At 36.0% G+C, this 23,674-nt stretch overlaps 1 protein-coding gene across 2 annotated transcripts in view; it reads right to left on the bottom strand.

The window, feature by feature from the left end:
• Window positions 1–6,900, bottom strand: part of etv6 (ETS variant transcription factor 6) — a 54,681-nt gene extending 47,781 nt beyond the window's left edge. The window contains exon 1 of one of the 2 annotated variants that reach the window (XM_088644766.1): window positions 6,565–6,900. In XM_088644766.1, coding sequence (XP_088500892.1) covers window positions 6,565–6,597 — 33 coding nt within the window. In that variant the 5' untranslated portion in view covers window positions 6,598–6,900. The remainder of the gene's footprint in view (window positions 1–6,564) is intronic. The other variant, XM_088644765.1, reaches the window with a different exon arrangement.
• Window positions 6,901–23,674: the final 16,774 nt, after the last annotated feature.

Here is a 23,674-nt window from a genome sequence, read left to right as displayed (position 1 = left end):
GCAATGTGCTACTTCTTATGTGGTGGTCTTCGCAGGAGTGTCTAGTTGCTGAAGATCTCCACTTATAATAACTGATTTCAATCTGACTGCACTGGGGCTATACTGATCAAGTCCTCAAACCTCACTTGCTGCCCTTCATGTAGGCTCATCCTGATGTGACAGCATTCCAGCAGGATAGTGCATTCTGTCATACTGCTCACTAAAAAGATGTTTTTTAACAATGTAATTGAGCACACTGGTGCATTTCCCTTTACTACATTAAATGGACATTGGAGTTTTTGCATACTAATACTGAAAAAATCAATGAGTCCTGACAAACTAAAAGGTAAAACTTTGCAGAAATGTCAGAAACAGCTTAATCCTGTATTCTGTAAACTTTTTCAGAAGTCACTTGGAACTGCAAATGTGTCCGAGTTTGTGGAGAACATACCTATACCTAAAAAAAACAAAACCTGAAAATTTGTTGAATTAAAAGATTTCTGTCCAGTAGCACTAACTTCAGTCCAACGAAATATTCAGAACGAATTACAGTGCCCTCCAAAAATATTATAGTTCAGAAAATTTGGATTTCAAATCACAAGATGAAGAAGAGACAAAAGCAGAGAATACCCCCTTTTACCTATGGGTATTTTTATGCATAAATATTTACTGTTATACAACAACAGTACTTTTTTGTTCAATCCCCCACATTTTAGATGATCATAGGTACTGAGAAAAACGGGTTTAAAGGTGTTTGATTGCCCAGGTGTTACAAATTACAAACCTTTCACACACATAAAAGAGCACTGAAGGTATAGGCTTGGTCGAGAAGTGTTTCACTTGAATTAGTCAGCAAAAACCAACATGAAGACCAGAGAACTATCTATGACAGAAAAGAAGGCCATTTTGAAAATATGAGAAATCAGATCATCAGAAAAATTGGTAAGATTCTTGGCATTGCAAAAACAGCAATCTGGAATGTTCTTAAGAAAAATGAAACAACAGGAGTCGTCAAATATAGGCTGAGAACAGAGCATCCAAAAAAGACAAATGCAATGGACAACAGAAAAATATTTCTAGGTGTTAAGAAAAATCCCACAATTACTGTTAGTGAAATCAGAAAAAAAAATCTCCAGAGTGTGGGGGTGCAAATCTCAAGTACCACAATCTGCAGAAGACTTCACCAAGAAACCAGAGGCTGTACTGCAAGGTGTAAAAATATACCGAGATGAGCCATAGGAGCTCTAGAACAAGGTTTTATGGAAAGATGAGACCAAAATAAACAACTTTCAAAATGATAAATAGGCTAAAGTAAGGAGTAAAACAGGAACAGACGATGACCATAAGCTTACCACTTCTTCAGCAAAACATGGTGGAGGGAGTATCATGGCTTGGGCATGTACAGTATGGCTACCTCTGAAACAGTCTTAATGGTCTTTATTGGTGACTTTACTGAAGATGGGAGCAGAAAAATGTATTCAGAGATATACAAACAGATACTGTCTGCAAATGTAAGAAATAAATGGCACCAGACTTATTGGGTGGCAGTTCATTATACAAACAGGACAAAGAACCGAAACATAACGCACCTTAAAACAAGAGTTCATCAGACAGAAAAAGAGCAACATTTTGGATTGGCCAAGTCAATCACCACATCTGAATCCAATTGAGCATATATTTCATTTTTTCCCCAAAAGGAGACTGAAGGCAGAAAGCTCAACCAACAAGCAACAAGTTAAAGATGCTGCAATTAAAGCCTGGCAAAGCATCTCAAGTGAAGAAACAAAAAATCTGGTGATGTCAATTGGACAGAGGCATGATGCAGTTATTGGAAGCAAGGGATTTTCAACAAAACACTGACTTTTTCGCTCCTTCAATTTGCTTTAAGTTCAGTGTCCCAGCACTTTTGGTCACCTAAATTTGACGGACTGCATACAACATATGCTTTGGTTGAAAAATGATTAAGTGGGTTTGCAACATATTTTCTAAAAATAAAAAGTGACCTTTTTAACTCCAATTCAGAATAATTTGTTTCATGTGAACTTTAATCTCTTGTGCGCACAATAGGAAAATGACATGGGGTTTTGTCCCAATACTTTTGGAGGGTACAGTATATTAAATGAATTTCAGTGCAACCAGTGCACTAAAGGACTCCTATCAGTCTGCATACAGGGTAAAATGAGGAGCTGTCATCTTGTCAAATCAAGTCTGCAAGTATTTAGAACCTCAGTATGTATGTGACAGTATGTGTACATACTTTTTGTCAGTATTTAACACTTTGGATGCAAACGTTGGTAGAGAAGCTTTCGGATATGGGAGTATATCATACACTTACCAAGTAAAAATACAGTTTTCTTACCAGTAACTGATTTCAGACATTGATGTTGTTAGACTTTGTATGTAAACAAGGGAATATCTATGTATTAATACACATATCCAATACATATATAGGAAGATAAATCCATATCAAAGATAAGTGACAGTATGCATGAGTGAGCTAATGGAAGTGATCAACACCATCATGTTCCCCAATTTTTGTTTATGAAAGTTAAGAAGTTTTAATGTAGCAAGAAAAATGTTGACTTTTTATATGTTTTATTCAGGGCATTCTAACCTTTTTATTCAGAGCTGGGGAGATGCCATGTCCTGGGAGAACAAAAATTTACTGACATATCCTTGGACTCAATAATGTCTAATGGAGAAACATATTTAATCTTGTACATACAATTTTAGATGACCCCTCTCATCCATTCTTTTTAGAATATACTGTACATTCATACCCTCTAGGAAGAGATACCAGATCCACTGTATAAAGGCTAAGTGAGCACTTATTCCCTTTAAATCTTAAAGCATTCAGTTGTTGAACACTGAAAAAAATAATTTGCTGGTAGGAATGTTGTTGTTGTTGTTGTTGTTGTTTTAGACACTTTAGCAGGTAAATCTATTTTTAAGCTTATGAGACTGGATTGACTTCTGACAGAGCAATGTTGTTAAATGTTGTTTTGTATCGAGGTACTGTGCTGTTGTTGTATTGTATTATTGTCGTATGTGTTATACGACAATGTTATGTTTATGAGCTCTTCATGTGCAAGAGAAAATAACTTAAGGGCAATAAAGGTTAATTAAATCTAGGCTTCGGACACTAGTAAAAAGTCTCTGGTCTTTTGATTGTCCAGTCTGTACAAGAGGAATGTGATAAAATCCAATAAGACAGCATCTGCAACTTGGCTCAAAGTATGCACCACACTCTAAAAAATGTACAGCCAGTATTGCTTCCAAAGTTAGCAACATAATACTATTGGGTCACTTTCACATAAGACCACATTTAATACAAATGCTAATTAGCATAATGAATTTACCTAAATCTTGTCTGTAAGTAAAATGTCAATGCACCTGCTTCAGAAATATTGTGATTTTCCTGATAACATTCTGAATGTGTTCCAGTTCTAGGATATAAGTTTATTTTTATTATTGGTACATGAAGTGCTTATAAAAATCCAAGGTTATGTAATCCAACCTGGGTAAGGTTAAAGGTCGCAGAATCACAATATGTGTTTTCATGTTGACATATAAAAAAAAACAAGATTGTATTATTTGTAATGTTTGAAACAATACCAAACCACTTTCTACGTCAGCTGCAGAAGTAGTTATTACCATGGAAAGGTTTTGTTGGAATATCTCTTTGAACATGTTGTCACCCAAGACTAATATGCACAGTTTCCATTTCTCACAAAGGTTAATATGTTTAACTTCATTTTCGTCCTCTCTTTTTCTACAACAAAGATCGAAATTCTTTAACACAGTTTAAAACTGTCCTCATTGGCGCAAGGATTCTGCATTCATGTGTTAAGAGAAAGGAAGGCACCTTGCCTCTTTATAACACAACTACTAGTAGTCCCTGCCTCCTGCAGAAGAAAAAAATAAGAATTGTCAAGGTGTGGTGCTTGTGTAGTGGTTCATGATCTTCTAAAAGAAGGCAGATAGGTTCACAGAAAGTCTTAGACAGACAGCTCAATAATCACTGTTTAGAAGCTCAATATTTTGTCTTGAATAATGAAGGCAGCACAGAGTCCTGACAGGTATAAACAAAGTCAACCCTGAGGAGCAACAGTGCAATGAGCACCCAAGCAGATCGGGGAAACATAGAGTGAATTAGAGACTAAAGGTAGGTAACATTTCTTTATATATAGGTTTGTGGGAACCAAGTGCACACTTTCCTGTTATGTTGTTTAAGTTGATTCCATGTGATTCTTCAAGAAAAGGCTAAACAATATTTTGAAATAATAAACAATAATAAAAGGAGCAAGATGGGCCAAATGTTCCCTTGTTCACTGAAAGCTTGCTTACTTGCACATAAGGAAAAGGGTATAAGTTCGATAGCCCCTCCCTCAGAAAACTTTTTCCTGCTGTCCCTTAAACTCTACTTGATGAAGCTGGACAATTTGTGGAGACAGAGGTAGGTTTTGCCAAGATAACTCCCCAGGGGAAAAGTGGCATATTGCTAAATGATTCATAGGTTTGCAGCCATGTGCAATCCATGCAACTAGTCAAGAATTTTGGGAATAACAACTAATTGTTACTTTGCTTCTGACAGATAATCCACTTTCTTGTTTATTCCAGGAGGACATCATAAATTTTAAACAGACAGGCTGTCAGGTAAGTAAACAGATGAAGCAGACAAGTTGGAAAAAAAAATAGATATAGACAAGGTCTCTTCCAAAAACAGAGGAAAACTTAAAATTAAAAAAATATTTGAGAATTAACAACATATTTGATGGTCAACTATGTGGTTATGAATTGACACACAACTCCTGCAGTACACTTTGATTAAGTATTACTTCACCAAAAGTACAAACAACTTAATCACTTACTTTAATCAGATCAACTGAAATTTAGAAAGAAAGGGATCACCTAGACAGATATCATTGGTGTTACTGTACAAACCAAAACCAGGGAATCATGGACACATCCCAGAAACAAAGATAACTTGTCAGCATGAACTACTTTAAAAGTAAAACTGTTTTCAGATCTTGTGTTTTACAACAAAATAATGCCTTTGCATCTTGGTAAAATGGAATTGTAACTTGAAATGAGAGTTTTGTTTTTCATTTTTTAAGTAATTTGTTTTTATGTGCTATAGTAAGACACAACATCCTTAGTGTATTATTGTACAAAAAAAATATTTTCATCTACAACAGTGGAAAAGTTTACTTCATGTTCTTCAACATCTTAACGTTATAATCAACTAGCACTTGTGAAACGACCTTTTGAATACTTCACACTGAGGGTGATCACTACATCTTCAAGAATGACAAAAGGCCACTCAGTTAATCAGATTTGCACACCCAAACACCATGTTTGAATACCATAAAGGACAATACTTTCAGGCAGGACAGCTTCTACACACTATTTATAGATATGCAATTTCTTATTTTACCCATACATTAGAAACTAATGTAAAGTAAAAAATCACCCCCTACTGCCCCATCTGGTCCCCAAAATTGTACTTAAGACCGCAAGTTTTGATTTTGAACTACAGTTTACACCTCCAGATCAGGAATGATCGAGAATTTAAATGTTTAATCATTTCTCATGCCAGCGTTTAAAATTGTAATTCGATTCAATATTCAGAAATCAACCTAGAACCATTGCTACTATCCATTCAATCCTTCAGAAAAATGTCCATCACGCTCCACCCCCCAGCAAAGCTCAGGAAGTTCCCCCCTTCTCAAATCCTGCCTGCCGTGAAGTTGAGTAACGTGTTCACTGGTCAGCTAGTGATCTCATAAATTAGTAACTCTGAGTGCAGTGAGCGTAGTAAATTAAAATATATATATATATTACAAAGCTGGTTAACTGTCGAACACTAAATGTCAACCATTTTGTTTAAAGCAACAAAACATAAGCAGCTTTTCTCTCCCGCAGAACTTTTAAGGCATTCAAATTTCTGTTTAACGTCTGCATATCAGTCTAAAAAGTGAAAAATTAATCTGAAATTATTCCTTAGTTTTAGGATGTTACCGAGAGCATGTATTTTTATATATCCTTCGAATACAGAAAGTCTGTGACGATATCAAAACAAGATGCAGGTCAAAAGACAAATATTAAACTTTGTCTTTTAAATAATGATATCACAATTCCCAAAGTAGAGCAGTACGCCTGATCTGCATTTGTATGGGGAAACAAATATTCAAATATTCTTGAAAATAATAATCCAGTGGTTTTCTCATTTTTCTGAGAATACAGTAGCTAAACAGAATTTAAACTTGAAAGGGTGCTTTAACGTTGTATCTACGTTCAACAGTGGATCGGATTTTAGCTTTCCTATACGGTAGAATTATACTGTGAAGTCTATGGAACAATACAACGTGAATGCGCGCACTCACACACTTCAGATGCATAGCTGAATCAGTTACCCAGCATGGCACACTTACCAAGCGCCGTGTACAGTATGGTGAAAAAAAAGCTCCTCCTGCAACAGATGATAACAAACGCTTCTTTTATCAGCGATTTGTTGCTGTAAAGTGCATCTTACCCGGTGTCCACATTTCAAAAGTTAAGCATGTTTAAAGAATCCGTAAATACCTTAATTGTAAGCTGCAACGAAGCTTCAGACATGTCTTACACAATTCAGGAAGTTCTCCTTTTTTCCACTTTCCTTTCCCCTTTTTTTCCTTGAAATAAACCAGAAAATCATCCACATCCGTCTACTTGTAGTGGATTCCAACAGAGAAAAGCACACAAGTTTATTTATTTTGTTTTTCTTTAACTTGCGTAGCAATTAAAAAATAAATACATTTACTTTGTTTCCCTCTTTTGTTTTTTTACTACATTTTGTTGATCTACTGGTTACTTTCTTCCTGGAAGACTGAAACTGAAAGGCAAACAACGCTTTGCTCATTGATCTGGGTGTTTAAGTGCTGAAATGACGTGAATTCCCAGCACTGAGCGCTGCCCCCTTAAAGGGGAACTCAACCCAGGAAATTGCCGATCAAGTTACAGGCATGCTTAAGGAAATGAGGAACTAAAGCATTTTAACCGACACTAGATTTCAAATGAGAGCATTTCTACAGGGGGAAAGCTATCCAGTTCGACAATAAAATGGAAGTGTTAAACGTCATTCACACTTCCATTTTCCCCATGTTTATTTGCTGAATAGGCCTACAGTGTCCAATCAGTCTATCAGACTTTTTCGTGTCGTTTACTTTTCACAGTTAAGGGTAGTAATCAGTTAAAACGACCCTTCCTTTTATCAAGCAAAGCCGATTTCAAGTATGAATGTTCTCCCACATTAATTTCTGAGAGATTAAAATAATATTTTGGCATTTGTAGATTACCCTCCGAAACAATAAAGAATTGCATCATATTGTCTTCAGTTTTAAACGTGTGCAAATGTGTATATTAAACCCAGACGCAATCATTTTAATATTTTCAAAAATTACAGTAGGTGTGACTACATTATAATAATTATATTACACTTGCCCTACACTTCCTGCAGTACATGTACAGAAACATTACATTTACCTGGTCAAAGTTATTAAAATGTATAAGTTAATTATACAATTTTGATGTTAAATTTTATTAAATATTATACCATACACTATGTGAGCAGTAGTACTTGTTAAATATTTTTTCTACAATAATGTTATTATGTTTCAGAAGTTTTCTGTGGAGCAACACACACCTGAAGAACACTTTACAACTGAAACACATTTTTTCTTCTTTCTGCATTTCTTTGTTTGGATATCAAAATCATCCTCAGCCTTTATGGATCCACAGATGGATTCCTCTTCAAGACATCCACAAATGTGTGACTTTAATAGTTCCATCCTGCTTGCTATTGTGAACTTGCTGACGTATCTGGCTCTTTTACAGGAAGTCTATTGCTTGGATGTGTTTGGACCCTTAGGATCCAGTTCAACATTTCCTTGGTCCACCTGTTCTTTTTATTTGTCCAGCTCATTTCCATATTACTGTCTTACATTTTGATAATGCACTCAAAACCATATCAACAATGTGAATGTCTTCATATTTTCCATATCATCATTTATTATATGATTTTAAGCAAACCATTCCAATAAAAACCAAATACAAATACATTATTTTTTAAAAAGTAAGAAATGTATCAGGCTTGCCATTGTTTTCCCCATGTTCACATGGTTTTCCTCCAGGTGCTCTGTACATACATTAGTTAATACTGGCTGGTTGATCGGCTTCTGTAAAATTGACCCTGGTGTGTGTCTCTGTGTGTGTGTGCCCTGCGATGGATTGCAATGGACTGCAGTCCCATCCAGGGTGTACCCCATTGCTTGCAGAGTTAGGCTCCGGTATTCCCCGCGACCCTCTAGTGGATTAGAAAATGGATAGATGGACCTGAATGCTCAAACTGAAGTCTTCTAAAGGTAAGATATGTTACAGTAAATACCTAAAAAGAAAACAAACTCAAATATACTGATTGCATAAGTATTCAGACCTGTGAGCTCAATGTTTGGTAAGAGCACCTTTGTCAGCAATTACAGCCACAAGTTTGTGATTTATATCAGGCCTCAATTAGTGAGTGACATCACTACCTTTCTAAATGTTGCCCATGTAAATCTATGCTGCAGTAGTAGACCTGGTCTAGTGGTTTGGGGAAATTCTGTGCTGACTATTGACTGGTGGAGTATGAGTCTGAGTAGGCTAGCTGCTAGGATTGAATCCTGGCAGGAGCAGGATAGAGATGTATTCATAACTGGTATAGTATATAATTCTCCTGTTGTGTACCCAGCCTTTTGGCAATGTGGACTTGTCTGCTGTCTACAGAGCATTGGTTGAAGCTTATGAGTGACCAGGATTTAATCCTGGCAGTGGCAAAGAGAGCTGAATTTGTGACAGATGCACTTTCTTGGGTGTCAGATGTAACACTTTGCATTTAGAGCAAAAAGTTCCAATTTTGTCATTTGCCACATGTTTGCACTATCACTTAAATGCTTCGTTGCAAACACAATTTGGAATTTGAGATGAGTTTTGCATTTTGCCATACAGACCAGCTTTATAGAGTGACCAGCTTTTATTGACACATTTTCTCCCATCTCATCCAATTCAACATCCGTCTTTGGCCTCATGGTTGCATACCTAATCAGTTTCCTTCTTTACCGTCTGCTCAGTTTGTAGGGACAGCCTGATCTAGACAGTGTTGGGAGCTATCCACTTCTTAATGATCAATGTCACCATAATCAAAGAGATATTAAGGGTCTTTGAAATGTTTTTTATACTCTTCTTCTAATCTATGCCTTTATAAAACATTTTCAAGTTGTTTTGAAAGCTCCCTTGTCTTCATGGTTGAATCTTTGCTTGAAATTCAGTACTGGAGTGAGGTACAGTACTTTACAATGATAAGTTGTTACGTCCCAGTGTGTGGTCTATGTGTGTTTTTGTTGCTATGTTCCACACTTCTGACTTTGATTGTTCTCCCTCCCCCATTGGTCCATCATTACACTACTGTTTCCGTAAGACATCATCTTCAATTAGCTTCTCGACCAATCACAACTCATCTTATTCAGTATAAAACATGGAGGCTTTCAAAAGGAAGAGGCCTTTCGTTTGACTTCGGTTACTTACCCTGTTACTTGTCTACTCTTGTTTGTATTCGTAGTTCACTTATGTTGGGTACATTTTGCACACACGTAGTTGATTTTTGTACTAGTAACACAAGTTTAGGACCTAGACAAGCCAATTTTGTCTAGAGTGCCTTTTGTCTTGTATGGTTTTGGGTAGTCAGTGGAGGTTAGCTAGGGTGTTTGAAGACGCCGAAGACTGAGTGTTTCGGGTTTTCTTTTGTAGTTAGGTCAGCTTTCCCTCACTTTCTTAGCCAGCTCAATTTTGTTTGTTATTTTCTTTTCTTTGGCACCACTCTAGTTCCCTTACCCTGTGTGTTATTGTGTCTAATTTCATACCAGTCACTTTTTCACCTTAAAATGATCACTTTTTGCACCAACCCTTGTTATCACACTTCCCAAGACCCTCACCAGAACCCACCTGCATCCAAAAATTATCCTAAATGTTACACCCCTTTACCCCTAGACACTTGGGGTCATAACATAAGTATATCTATTCTGAAATCAAGTGAACCACTATTACTTCATACTGACAAAGGTGATTCGACTAATTGTATGACTTATTTAGGTTATTTTGTGCACCTAAATTTATTTAGATTTGTCACAGCAAAAGGTTTAAATTCTTTGCCATTTTCTTTCATATTAATGATCTATTTACTTCTGTCTCTTAGTTTTCTAATTTGAATGAGTGATAAATAAATACATTGCAAATACCTTTGTAGGCACTGTGCATACTAACATAATTTGACTCACTGCTAATTACTGGTGCACATGGTCCTTAAATTAAATATAATTTTAAAGGTATAGTAAACACATACAGTCAACAGTTATGAAAATATGTATTCACCTTGATTGAAACACATCACACAATAAGCAGGGATGCTCAATGGAAATACAACAGTCTGCATTTTACATCAGTGGTTCAGTGGGTACATGTAAAATGTGTACAGCTATATTGTGCACCAGGTGGAACTGAATCTCAGACACTCATGGGTTCAGAGCACACAGAATCCCACTCCCCAGACAGTGGCAAACTCCACTATCCCGCAAGACCAGGTCTCCCTCATTCTGCATCCTGCACTGTCTAGGTCTCAAGGGGGTAACCTTATTCTGAAACATGCCTGGTGCCGCTAAGCCCTGTAACATCTACAGTGTTATTTACTTTTTAAATATAGAATCAATGGGTTTGATGACAGTTTTTGAAGTATTGGTGCTTCAGATAATAAAGTACAGGACTTAAATTATGTGATTTAATAAAAGCACTGTTTGCTAGCGAGTTGACTTTAGTTGAGTTAAAATTGCCAAGAATAGCTGCATCAAATCCACATCAATAACCTTTCAGGAAAAGGCATGATCGAGTAGTGAGGATTGCTATCGGCATAATTAAAACTTAAATTTGCAAGAAAACATTTTGCAGTGAGAGGCATGTCACACACAATCCACATCAATAACCTTTCAGGAAAAGGCATGATCGAGTAGTGAGGATTGCTATCGGCATGATTGAATTCCACTTATTAATGAAACAAATTAAAAGTTGTGCTTCAAAAATCTGGTGAAAAGTAAAAAGAAACAAGAAAATCATTTCTGCGAGGGACAGGGCATACCCAGGACATATCTAGAAAGAAAGACAGTCAGCACGCAAGCCAATTTTTTTACAGCACCAAAGATTCAAGGAAAAAATAACATTAGCAGAATGACTACAGCTTTTAATATGCCATATTAAGTGGCTTACAATAGGATCAATGATTCAGGATTGTCCACACTGACAAGTCACTGCCCAGACTAAGACAGACAAGCCCAAAACTGTACTTAAGATTTGGCACAGTGTACTTACCTCCATTGGGGAGAATCTAGGACTAAAGGCGGCCAGTGTTCTACCAGGGAAGCTTCCATTTTTTTCCACTTATCTGAGTGATAACCTAAATGAGGATCTCTGTGCACTTTGCTCAGGGTATCTCAGGCTCAGAGACTGGTACTGTACATCAAGTTAACTGCCCCTGGCTGCACCACACAATCCACAGGGATCACCTCTCATTTGCAAAGGGTTGTTACTGCCCACATCCCTAGCCGTTCACTTGTGGATTTGGAGCACTGGGAAATGAACAACCGCCTCCTACACTAACATGTGGGGTATTGGCAGTATAAACCCTTTCCCAGTTGTTCCTTAAACTGTGGTATTTAGTATTGTTGCCTTGCAATGCTTGGTTCTGGCCTGGGATGAACCGATCTTCAGTGTAGATAGGTATTTTATACCCTGTGGCTATGTGGGTTTTTCCTCCTACAGTCCAAAGTTGCATATAAGTTGATTGGCATCAGTAAGGTGTCCCTTATATGTGTGTTTGCCCTGTTCATTGTGTAGTCTGCTTGGTTATCCTCACACACTCAACCAAGCAGAAGTATCAGGCTTATGGCACACCTTCCCCAGTATTTGACACTTTTTATTCTAATGCAGTTACACTGCCTGCTAGTTACAAGCTTATTTTTTTCTTAGACAATTTCATACACTTTGTCTTCAATTTCGTTACTTCTTCTTCATGCTTTGCAAGAAACATGAAACTCCAGCTGGAGTCAGTTGACCTTTTCAAGGAAGTTAATTCTTTGAAATCACCTACCCAGACAGCCCAATCACTTCATCTTGAGTCATCACCTCAAATTTGATTCATCATTTGACATTGTAATTTCCCAGTTTTCTTCATGATCTTCTCAGTCCAACTGTGGGTCATCAAGACAGCTGCATCCCAGCCTTGGGTTTCTAAGCATCTGACTTTAGCCCTCCCTTTACTTGAGCCCATTGATATAACTGCAGAATGGCTTTCTGACTGCAGTCACTCTGCCTGTGGCTCAACTTCCAGACAGCCCTGCAAACCCCACCATCAGCCAACTCTTTCACTTGCCTCATGACTCTCTTTCCAGTCATCTCCCTCTGATCACAGAGCCACCAGCCCCTTGGGACACCCTCCAAGATACCATGCCAGGCTTTTCGTAGTTCCTGCAAGAGCCAACTACATCATCCAGAATAAAATTCTGTCTCCAGTTGATCATTGGAGTCTTCCTGTGGATCCCACCATAGTCAGTCCCATTGCCTTGTCTGAAACTGACCAGGTTCACAGCCATGCCACTCTCTGCTTCCAAATCTCAATATCCTAATATCAAGGGTTGGACAGATATGAGGAGTGCACCAATTCCCCCTCCCACACCTCCCTGCAATGCAACTTCTCTTGCCACTGCACCCTCAGTCTTGCCTCACACATCTTCTCCTGTTCTTTCTCACTCTCACCTCCTCCTCCAGATCTAAGGACAGCCAAAGTAACCTTGTCATCTTCCCACGCAGACAGCAAGTCTGTCATAACTTCAATTCTGCAGGATGTGAAAAGTTCTTGTCATTACTTCACTAAATTAAATTATTAGGACAAGATTCAAGAATGTTGATTGGTCTCTGAGTCCTGCCTTGTCAACAAACTTCAGCACACCAAAATGTTACAGCATTTACCTACCACTAATATTTACCCTAATCACCCTAATCTCTATTCTTTCTCCTTTAAGATGGCCTGTTTTTTTGGTTCTTTAAGGTGCCCTTTACTCTTCTCTCTTCTATGAGAAGTTGCAACAACTTTCCATCTGCCCTTTCTGACCAGTATTCTATAGATCTTTTATTAATAAAGGAAATGAATAATTACTGGAATGAGTCTCAGAACTCTGTATTTACTTAACACTATATGAGAAGATAAAGAACATTTTTTAGCCCAGAATCTCTCTGCATTCTTAAATGTCATCTCTAGACTTACCTTCATATATATGGAGAATATCAAAAAGTAATCAATAATTTACAATGTCTGGCTAAATTAAAAAACCAAAAGCATGCCTCTCTGGGATGATCAGAACACAAATTAGAACACAATCCTTCTGCACTTCCATTTCTCATTTATGTTCTTCTTAAGTTAATATCAATTTTATTCTGTACAAACTGAATTAGTAAAGGTAAATACTGGATTAATTGGTAGATTTGAATTTGCTGAAAATAAAAAAGCTAACAATTTTGAAACAATTAATATATAATAATCTGTACAAAAAAAAGTGTAATGTGGCTCAGGGTGCAAGAGATTTGATATAAAAAGTGATGTTAATCCATTAAAACATACAGTAGTGTAAAATTCATGTATCCATTTTTTGGGGGGCGTTTTGAAGTTTGCTGGTGCCTAGCCAGCAGTGCTATGTATGTCTGAGCCAGTGGAAGCCTCTGATTGAAACCCAGGACAAGGATTTGGGACACAAAGTGCATCGCTGGACAAAAGGACTGAGACCAGAGGGGGACTCTACAGAGAATAGCAAAGGAAGGCTCAGGTATCATTTTCCTCCCCCTTACCTGTATTTGTTGTACCGGGTATGGAGAGCTTTCTGGATCACCTTATTTAGGATTGTCGGGTCTGCAGAGAGCGCTATTGCCCATTGAGGGAGTAAGCAGAGTTTTGTCCTTTTTCTTCACTTTGGTAGAACAAGGCACCCCAGGATACCTGATAAAGCTTAATCACAAGAGTGCTATTGTGGACTTTTTTCTGTCTTGGGACTTTTGTTTTTGGTAACTTTGGGCCATGAGTTTCATTTGTTAATTTCTTATTTTTGTGTCCCTTATGGATACTTTTTATGTCTTTTATGGGTATAGATAGTGGATTGTAATTGCTAGAGCAATTAAAAGGGCAATTATGTAGGAAAACTGTCTTGTGCTTGTCTGTGGGTGCACTGGTGGTTCTGTGAGATACAAAGAATCTGTTGCAAGGAAATGGTTCCTAGCACCTTTGAATTGCTAATTAACATAGTCAGATAAAACGATCCTACACGTTGGGGTCACTGTTATATCAATGGCTCTCATTTTCTGTTTGACTGAGCCTCATAAGGGATAGAGCTTCACTCATTACACAGGGAAAAATGATAAAATTATCATTGACAACAAAAGGAAAAGGAATATAATGAATTGCAAGCACAGGCAAAAAAGGGATATTAGAGAGACCAAAAGTGAGATAGAAATAAATACTGGATTGTATGCTAAAACAAATAAAAAGGCCTTTTCAGTATAAAAGTAGTATAATTACAATAAAGCATCTACTAAATCTTACCTGGGATGATAATAGGAAGCTTCTAGAGAAAAGAGAAAAGAGAAAGAGAAAAGGCTGATGTATTAAATGAATATTTTACTCTTGTTTTTACTAAGTACATGCTTCAGTCTGAGGGAAGACAAAGTTCTATATTAAGTAGTATTAACATGGAAGAGACATACATATTTTAGACACTACAAACACTTAAGATAAATAGAACAATCTCCAGGGCTTTGTTACATTTTACCAAAAGTACTTCAGGACACAAGAGATATTGTTTGTCAGCCAGTAAGAAAAACCTTCCAAGAGATGCTCAAGACAGGGGTACTATTGGACTGGAAAATTGCCTATGTAATGTGACAAAATAATTATAGAAAGTATCATTTGTTTTACTTCCATTACATGTACACGTATGGCAATGATAATTAGAACTAAACTAGAAAGTTATCTATATAGATAGAAAATGGATCCAAGAGGACAGAGTCAGCATTGATTTAGGCAAGGTAGGTCTTGTTTTTTAAACCTTTTAGAGTTTTCTGAACAAACAACAACAGTAAGGGTGACACAAAGCATAGTTTTATATAGGATTAAAGAAGGCTTTAGATAAAACCTTCTCATAAAATATTTACTCTTTATCAACTCCTTATTTATGTCCATAATCTGGGTTCTGTAAAGTAAATGTAGTGAAGTTTCAAGATGAATCCCAAACAGGGTGGATTAGTAAACAGTGAAGAAACCGCAAAGGAAAGCTAAAACAATTTAGGTAGAATTCAAGACTAGGAAACACCTGGCAGATGACTTTTAATACAGACAAATGCCAATTCTTTCATGCAGACAGCAAAAGCATACATTTTTAATACTGTTAAAGGGTGATAAATGGAAACAAGATGGCAGTTCTTCTCTGGAGCACATTCCTTAGAAGCTGTAGGCAATTACCTGCCATTCTCTGTCACCTGACTGATATTAAAAGCCAGGAAGCAGAGGCTTCCAGTGGGCCATTGATCTTTCTCTCAAGGAGGAGAGCAGAGCCTCTGAGAATGTGCTGCATCAGAGGGAGAAGGGAGCAAGGAGGCAAACAACAGATGGATATGGACATTAAGATTGATGTGATTTTTGTTTTTTACAAAAGTGTTTATTGTTTTTTGTATATAGTAAGCTTCTTTGCTACCAGACCATTAATAGAGGTGGTATGTACTGTATGAGAAGAAGACGTTTAACTAGAGCTCTCAGAGAGCTTAGATTTTGTTTTATTTTTCCCTCACTTTAAATAAAGGGCTCTGTTTGTTTTCCTGAGACCCACAAATGGAAGATCCATGCTGTGGCACCCTGTTCCTGGGTGAATTACAACATAAAATGGGAACTGCTGAGTTTAAAGAAGTTACCTATGATTAAGGTATCAGTGTTTAGGCTTGTACTTCATTTACTGTACGTATTCTAGATACTGTAGAAATGTGAGATTCAAATTACTAGGCACATAATTTCTAACAAATCTAGAAAAAGCAGAGAATTCAAACTAAGGGATATAATGTTACATTTGTGCAATGATAATAGAAGACCACAAAAATTAGTACTGCTACTCTGAAATCAGCCCAGAACAGCCCCATCCGATACATCTATGTACTTAACAAAATGTTCTGTAGTGAAAGGCTAAAAAACAAACTTTTCTGCCATGTTGCAATCTTGTACCTTGGTTTCTTTCAAGCAATGGTTGTGTGAGATCCTGCTAAATTGTATGAATCAAGTGTTTTTTCAACAAAAAAAATCTAATTCAGAACACAATGTCCACAGCAAGTGGAGAGTGAAAGGAGAATCCTTTCCACCTCTGTGAGTACCTCGGTTCTGTATTGGTTTACAACAAGGGTATATGATATTGCTCGTGTCAGTATCCTACAAAAAAACTGCTTACTATAATCTCTGGATTCGGGAGCATACCATACACTTACTCAGTGGATACACTGTGCAGTTTTCTCACTGATCAGCTACAGTACTGTACTGTATGTGAGAATGAGTGAGCTGAAGTCTCTCACTTTCAGCACCAGCACTATAAGTATCCCCTTACACTTCATATTATACAGTAATGATTGTGTAAGCCACTATGACAACTGTTCAGTTATTACTTTTGCAGATTATGTTGCCTTTATTGGACTTTTGAATGATTAAAAACAATCAGACAGGAGATACATTTTCTAATTGGTGTCAGGATTCACAGTTTTTAAATGCAAATAAAATAAAGAAAATGATAATTGATTTTAGGAAGAGATGTTCTACTCCTATAAACAATGGTAACATTTTTAATGGCAATAGTACTGTAAATTGACCAAAACTGCCAAGACACAGGCAAGGTATTTGAAGGTGCAACTAAGGTTGTATCTTTAAGGAATTTAAGAAGTTTTAATGTAGAAAGCACAATGTTGACAATATTTAATAAGACTGTTATTCAGACCTTTTGTATTCAGAGCTGAACACAAAATGAGTTGAACAAAGTGATCAAGACTGGTGGCAAGATTACCGGTGCATCCTTGGACTAATAACATGTCTAATAAAGAGACATATAATTAATCTTGCACATAAAATCTTAGATAACCCCTCTCCTCCACTCTTTTTAGAATATACTCTCCTACCCTCTGGGGTAGACTGTATAAAGCCTAAGAGGGCATTTACTGTACTTCCTTTATACCTAAATGAATTAAAATGATGAACAATAAAAAAATGTTTGCAGGTAGGAATCTTATTATTATTGTTTTTAGGCTCTTGTGAAACAGTTCTCATTGAGCGGTGTTGTTGAATCTTGTTTTGTATGATGCTAATGTACTGTTGATAAATTATTGTTGTATATATCATGTGTTTATGAGCTCCTGGTGTGCAAAAAAAATTCCTTTAGGGGCAGTCAAGGCTAATTAAAAATTCTAATAATCAGTTCACATATATACCTACATAGTTTTACATTAAATAGATTGTTAAGGACAAACCCTATGCATTTTATCTTTAAATCATTTCAGTATTACCCTCTTGGAGCAATGTGCTCAATGCAATGATGGGGCTGAACCTCTATATTGTGAAAGAGCAAAAGTATTGGGAGAATTATATAACATGAATCTCTTTTGCCCAGGTAGACACTCATGAAAGAGCTGCAAACATCCTGTTAAAACTTTTCTTGACAATGTTTGGAGTGTGTATTTGAATGTCAAAATAAAAAACAAAGAACTTTCTTTTAAAGAAAAACAGGCAAATATGAAGCTGGAAAAAAAACTTCAATCAGAACCATAGAATATTGTACTGGAGCGGCTGGATCTAGAATGTCGATACTGGTTTATACCACTGGTGGGCAGCTAAGGGACACTTCACAGACAAAGCGAGAGCTAATTACGGTAGCTTTTCACATTTTGCATGAAATTATAAGAGGAGTCAACATCGGCTGTCTACAGTCTTATAATAAAGGATATCTGTTCTGCTTTTTTAATAGACTAGTTATTAAAGTCTTTTGTTGAGATGGTGCTGAAGTCTTGCTTTGATTTCAGTGGTTGGTGGGACACTGCTGAGTAAAAGCTTGGTTAGCACTTGAATCAGTACTTTATTTTGAGATGGAGAGTTTGAAGGCTGGAGTGATTTTTTTTTGTTTAGGATTTTATTGTGTTTATTTTTTAATATGTTAGAGACTTGTTACTTATTCTGGGAGGGGGGGGGGGGGTCTTTCTAGTACAGCCCTTCAGGGAAGTTTTCTTTTTTTGTGTTTGAGTTAGTTATATAAACTATAATGGCAACAAGTTTCAGCCTCCAAAGGCACAATTGTGTGCACTTTGTAATTAAGGGAATGAATCACAGAACTTGAGAGACTGAGTAGACAAAAAGTTTCCTGGAACATTTTGCAGAAGCAATTGGGAGTAAAGGGTGCTGATGTTAATTGTTTGATTCCATTGCCAATTTGGAAAGAATAGGATGTTGGCACTAAGTCTGAAGGATTAACAGAGAAGTGTTTAAAGGCTTTTCAGGAGAAAATGCCAAATAGAATTTTAGATAGGTTTTATTTGGTTTTATTCTCTTTGATAACACCTTCGGGGCAGTAATTGTTAAATTGCATAATGAAACAGCAGCTGTGGTGTTGGAGAGGATTCAGAAAGGAAATAGTTCACCTATCAGCATATGTGAGATAAATCTTCAGTTTTACTGAGAAGCTATCCGGGTGATTTTAGACTTTTTGACTGTTAAGACCTAAGGAAAGAGGGTTTAAGTGGATGCGTCCAGGATATACTGTATTTCCTTTTTTGTTAAAGAATTTGGGTGTATATCACATTCTGCATCTCCAGTTTTCTTTTCAGACCACAAGATTTTGAGATCTATTTTAAAAGTGAATCAGGGAAATCTGGGAGGTGAAAATTGGTAAAAGACTATTGAAATATAATTAATCTGTTAAAGATCATGTAAATGTAGAGTGTTTAGAAAATTTTGAGGATTGGAATTTTTTTTTTACTCCTAGAGAGTGATGGGAGTGGAGTTGCAATTGTTTTTTAGACAAGGAGATAAAAAAAGCAAAAGAATGGAGGATTTTTAGTTGATTGAAAGAATGATAGTGGATCTTTAAGATGAAAATTGATTAAATGAAAAAAGAGTTAAGCAAATTACATGAAGAGCAAAATACATGTGTAATGTTCAACACGTGTATTGTCAAATGAAAATTATAGAAAGAGGTGAATACAAAATATTCCAGAGTATTTTTTCAAAATATAGTAAGAAAAGGGGGAATTATTTCAGAACTAAAAAAGGATGGAAGTGGTAAGATGTTCTCTTCGGAAGGTATCATTAAAACTGTAGAAGAATGTGTTGGGATTTTATATGACAAAAAAGATTAATGAAAAGTTTAAATTATTATTGGTGGGGGGTAACAGAGTTTGATTTAGTTGAGGAATTGACTTTGAAAGAGGCTTTAGCTGCGGAAAACACCTGGAAGTGATGGGATTTCACTTGAATTATATAAACAGGGTCTACCTTGATAGAGGATTTTACTGAGAGGAAAGATATAGAGTCAGAAAGTATGAGGCAGGGGGTGGTAGTGCTTTTTTTTAAGACAAATCATAAAACTGATCTTAGAAATTAGAGGTCTATAAGTCTTTTGACTTTTGAATTTTGAATTAATGATTATGTAGTAAAATTTTAGCACTATGAAGAATGTTTTAGACAATGTCAGGCATATAGATCAAACACCCTCCTGTGCCAGGACACAGGTTAATTAATAGTCTGATCCTGCTAAGAGATGTGATAGGCTTTTCAAAAAAAGATAGGAATATTCCTCTTTTAAATCTGGATTTAGAGAAGGTGTATGACAGACTCTCACATGAATATGTTTGCTGTTTGGGGTAAAATGGAATTTCAAATATTTTTAAATAGGGTAAGATTATTGTATAATGGGATGGAAAGAAAATTTATGATGAATGTAATTTAACTAGATCATTAAAAGTAGAGTGTGGGGTCAGTCAGGAATTATCATTGTCCCCTAATTATTTTTTTGTGTCTGGCATTAAACCTCTTGCACAGGCCATAAGACGAAATGTTGCGATTAAGGGCTTCTTAATTTTGGAGAGTGGAGGATTGGAAGTCGCATGTGTTTTGTATATGAACAGTGCTGCCCTTCTTTGCTATGACACTGTGCCCATTAAGAGGGCTTTGGGGGTAGTAAAAGATTTGGGGGCTGTATCAGGGTCTAGCATGAATAGTGAAAATGTATGGAAAAAGTGAGAGTGAATCTGTTAGTGATTTGAGTAATTTTAGAAATATTTGGGAATTAAATTTGATAGAAGAGGGTCTATGGTTTTAAATTTGAAAAAAGCTAGAAAATAAGGTAAGGAAAAAACTTTACTTGTGGGTTTGTTTTTAAAACTACTTGTTGTATTAAGCAGCATTTATTTTAAAGTTTATAAAAATATCTTGTTTGCTTAAGTAGAAAAATATTTTCATACTTATTCAGAAGAATTACACTTACCCAAACGAATGTGGAAAGTGAAATAAAGTGGACTAACTAAGTCAATCTCCAACATTTAAATCTAACTGAGAATGCATTTTACATGCTGAAGAAAAAAATGAATTTAGAAGACTCCAAGAATAGACAAGTGGCTACGGTAAAGATATATGATGATAAAATGATAGTTTTGTGAGTTTAAAGGGTCACAGGCATCATGCAGTTATTTCCTTGAAGGGATGTGCAACCAGATATTGCCTTTTCCACTCTGAAAGTTAGAATGATTAAAATGAATGTGTCCCTGTACTTATAGCTACTTGAAATCAATGGGTTGAATACAAAGTATGTTTTGGTCTCACATCATGAAATGTATGAATGAAATTAACTGCATTGTACCCGGATTTAATAATGATCTCATGATCACAAATGCAATTTGCTTGATGGTAAAACATACAGTAAATGTCAGTTTTTACTTTCCTGCTGTGGAGATCACTAAATAAGTAATATTAGTACAATGGTAGTAAAATATTTACTTAGGAAAATGTTGATTACATGTACCTGGAGAAGAGTGACACTCAGGGCTGATTTGTGGTATTACAGGAGAAGCATAAAAAACTGTCTGGCAGTCCATATTTACAGTATGTTAACCTTACTGTAGTTATTAAAAAAACAGAAATGGGAAATATGCAACTGAGATAAATATGTATTTTATTTAGATTTATATAAGTGCTTCTAGGATCTGTAACACTTTTGTGTCTGCTAATATTTAATTTTGAAATGTTCCTTCCTCAACACAAAACATGTACAGTAGTTGATTTTCTCCTTCGTAAATATGAGTGCAATTTTAATTTATTACATCAGACATTTCCCTTTATTGTCTTATTAATTCAAATACAATTTTTCTTTAAAATCCCATAAATAAAATGTTTTTTTTTGCTGTTGTTATCCTGAAATGACACTTCAGTCACATTTCGCTATTAATTTCCATCTCTTGCCCTTTCTAATATCCTTATGTATACCTGTGTTTGCAATCCATTATATTCATTTTCTTTAATTGAATCCCTTCCTTTTTAATCATTTTGTAGTGTCTTGTTCCTCTTTACATTTTTTATTTTTATTAAATCATTTGGGCCACTGTTTTCTAGCCTTTCATTTATTACTCTTGGGATAAAAATGTTCTGTGCCTCAAGGAGAATCTCTTTAAACTGTTGCCATCCATTTCTTACTGAATCCGTATCTACCCTCTCTTATTCTACTTCTCTCAAGGTCTATCTCATTCCTTCATTGCCCACTTTCCTGAAAACTGTTATCTTTACTAATACCATTTCAAAATCTACTTCAAAGCACACCATATTTTTATTAAAGAATACATCAAATAGAGTATAAAGCTACACCTCATTCTATTCCATTTTTCTCTTTTTTGAACACTGTGCATCTGCTAATGGTGTACTGTTTTAAATCTGGTAGTACTAAAAAGATATGTATTCTATCCTCTGTTACAATGTTCTTTTCCTTCTTTTGGCCTAAGTGTCTTTTTTCACTTATGTTTGATCCTTAATGGATTTGAAGGAGGACTGCTAATAACGTTGGCTGAGATCAGTACATAGGGGAAATGTCTCAGTTCATCCAAAACATCACTCTCACTGCCATTAGGCACTGAGAATCGCTCATCTGACATTGACAGTGAGGTTTGATTAATGACAACATCAAGCCATATAAAGCAAGGATTATTGTTACATATTTTGCACAGTAAGCAATTGAGAGAAAGGTCTGGTCAGTGACAAAACCCTACCAAGTAGGCTTGAGATATCTGATACTATACAAAAATAGGTCCAGTTCTAGTAACAATGTGTGCAGAGTATGGTGTGTTGAAAGTGTCCTTGTGCCATGTAAAAAAGTACTGATGACATGGAAGCACTCAGGAAGTGTTGTTTTAAAAACTATATTTTAGAAACTTTGAGAAAGTTTTAAAAATGTTTTAATTCCTTCTATGAGTTTTTTTTTAAACTGTGACATTATTTTGTTTCAAGGTACTATGGCTTTAAGGTAAGCGGACTTTTAGGTTTTAATACCTTAACACAATTCCATAAAATTTGTATGATAATGATGAAACATTAAAAAACTTAGAAGCATACTGCACACGCTTCATTTTGTGACTAACATCTACTCTTTGATAGAGTTCAATGAAGTAATGTATCTTAGTCCAAATGTTAGTCTAACTGTTGCAAAAAGGTATCTGAATAATATATGAATAATCATCTCAAAATAATCCTTCTTGTAGTAGTACACAACATGCTTTTTTAGTTAATAGAGAGTCTCATTAAAACTAACAGGCAGAACAATCCATCAGATACAGATTCATAAAACTTGTGATTAGCAGAGTAATACTAGCAAGCTCATAAACGTCTTCAGTTGTGTTTTCAGAGAGATTGAAAGGAAATGGTTGATGTCTTTTGAAGCATGCCATTTCTTCTTCAGGACATTCAATTTGAGCAAAAATCATTTCAAAGACCAGACTATTGAAAGGCACATTGCTGATTTAAGAAATGCTATTTATAGATTTAGTTACATTTTACCGGTATTTTTAAGATATTAGATAGATATTAAGATATTAAGGAGATATTTTAAAAACAGGACTTTTACAGAAGTAGTTTTATAGAATTGATAGCTGTACTGAATTAAATTTTTACTTAATGAAATTAACTGTACTTATACTGAACTAACTTTTTTTCAAAACATTTTACAGCACTTTTGATTATACTTTCCTCAGAAGCAGCAGTTCCATTGGTGTCTAAATATCTAAATATACCCAACCACCAATGTCTTAGCCGTTCCTGTAGCCTTCAAACAATGTATCCTCAGAATAGTAACACCTCATGCATAGCCCAGTGTGTCCAGCTGTGCATAAAATGCCTTGACTATGCAAGAGGCTACCTCAAACCAATTTCTGTGGTCATTAGAAATCCCAGGGCACTTCTTAAAAAGAGTCACATCATCCAGGTGGGCGCTACACATTGGTGGAGGGGAATCCCCAGTACCTGTAAAGTGCTTTGAGTGTC

Source organism: Lepisosteus platostomus, chromosome 9 (genome assembly GCF_059453375.1).
Source record: "Lepisosteus platostomus isolate fLepPlt1 chromosome 9, fLepPlt1.hap1, whole genome shotgun sequence".
NCBI lineage: Eukaryota > Metazoa > Chordata > Actinopteri > Semionotiformes > Lepisosteidae > Lepisosteus > Lepisosteus platostomus.
This window is presented reverse-complemented; position numbering and strand designations above follow the sequence as displayed.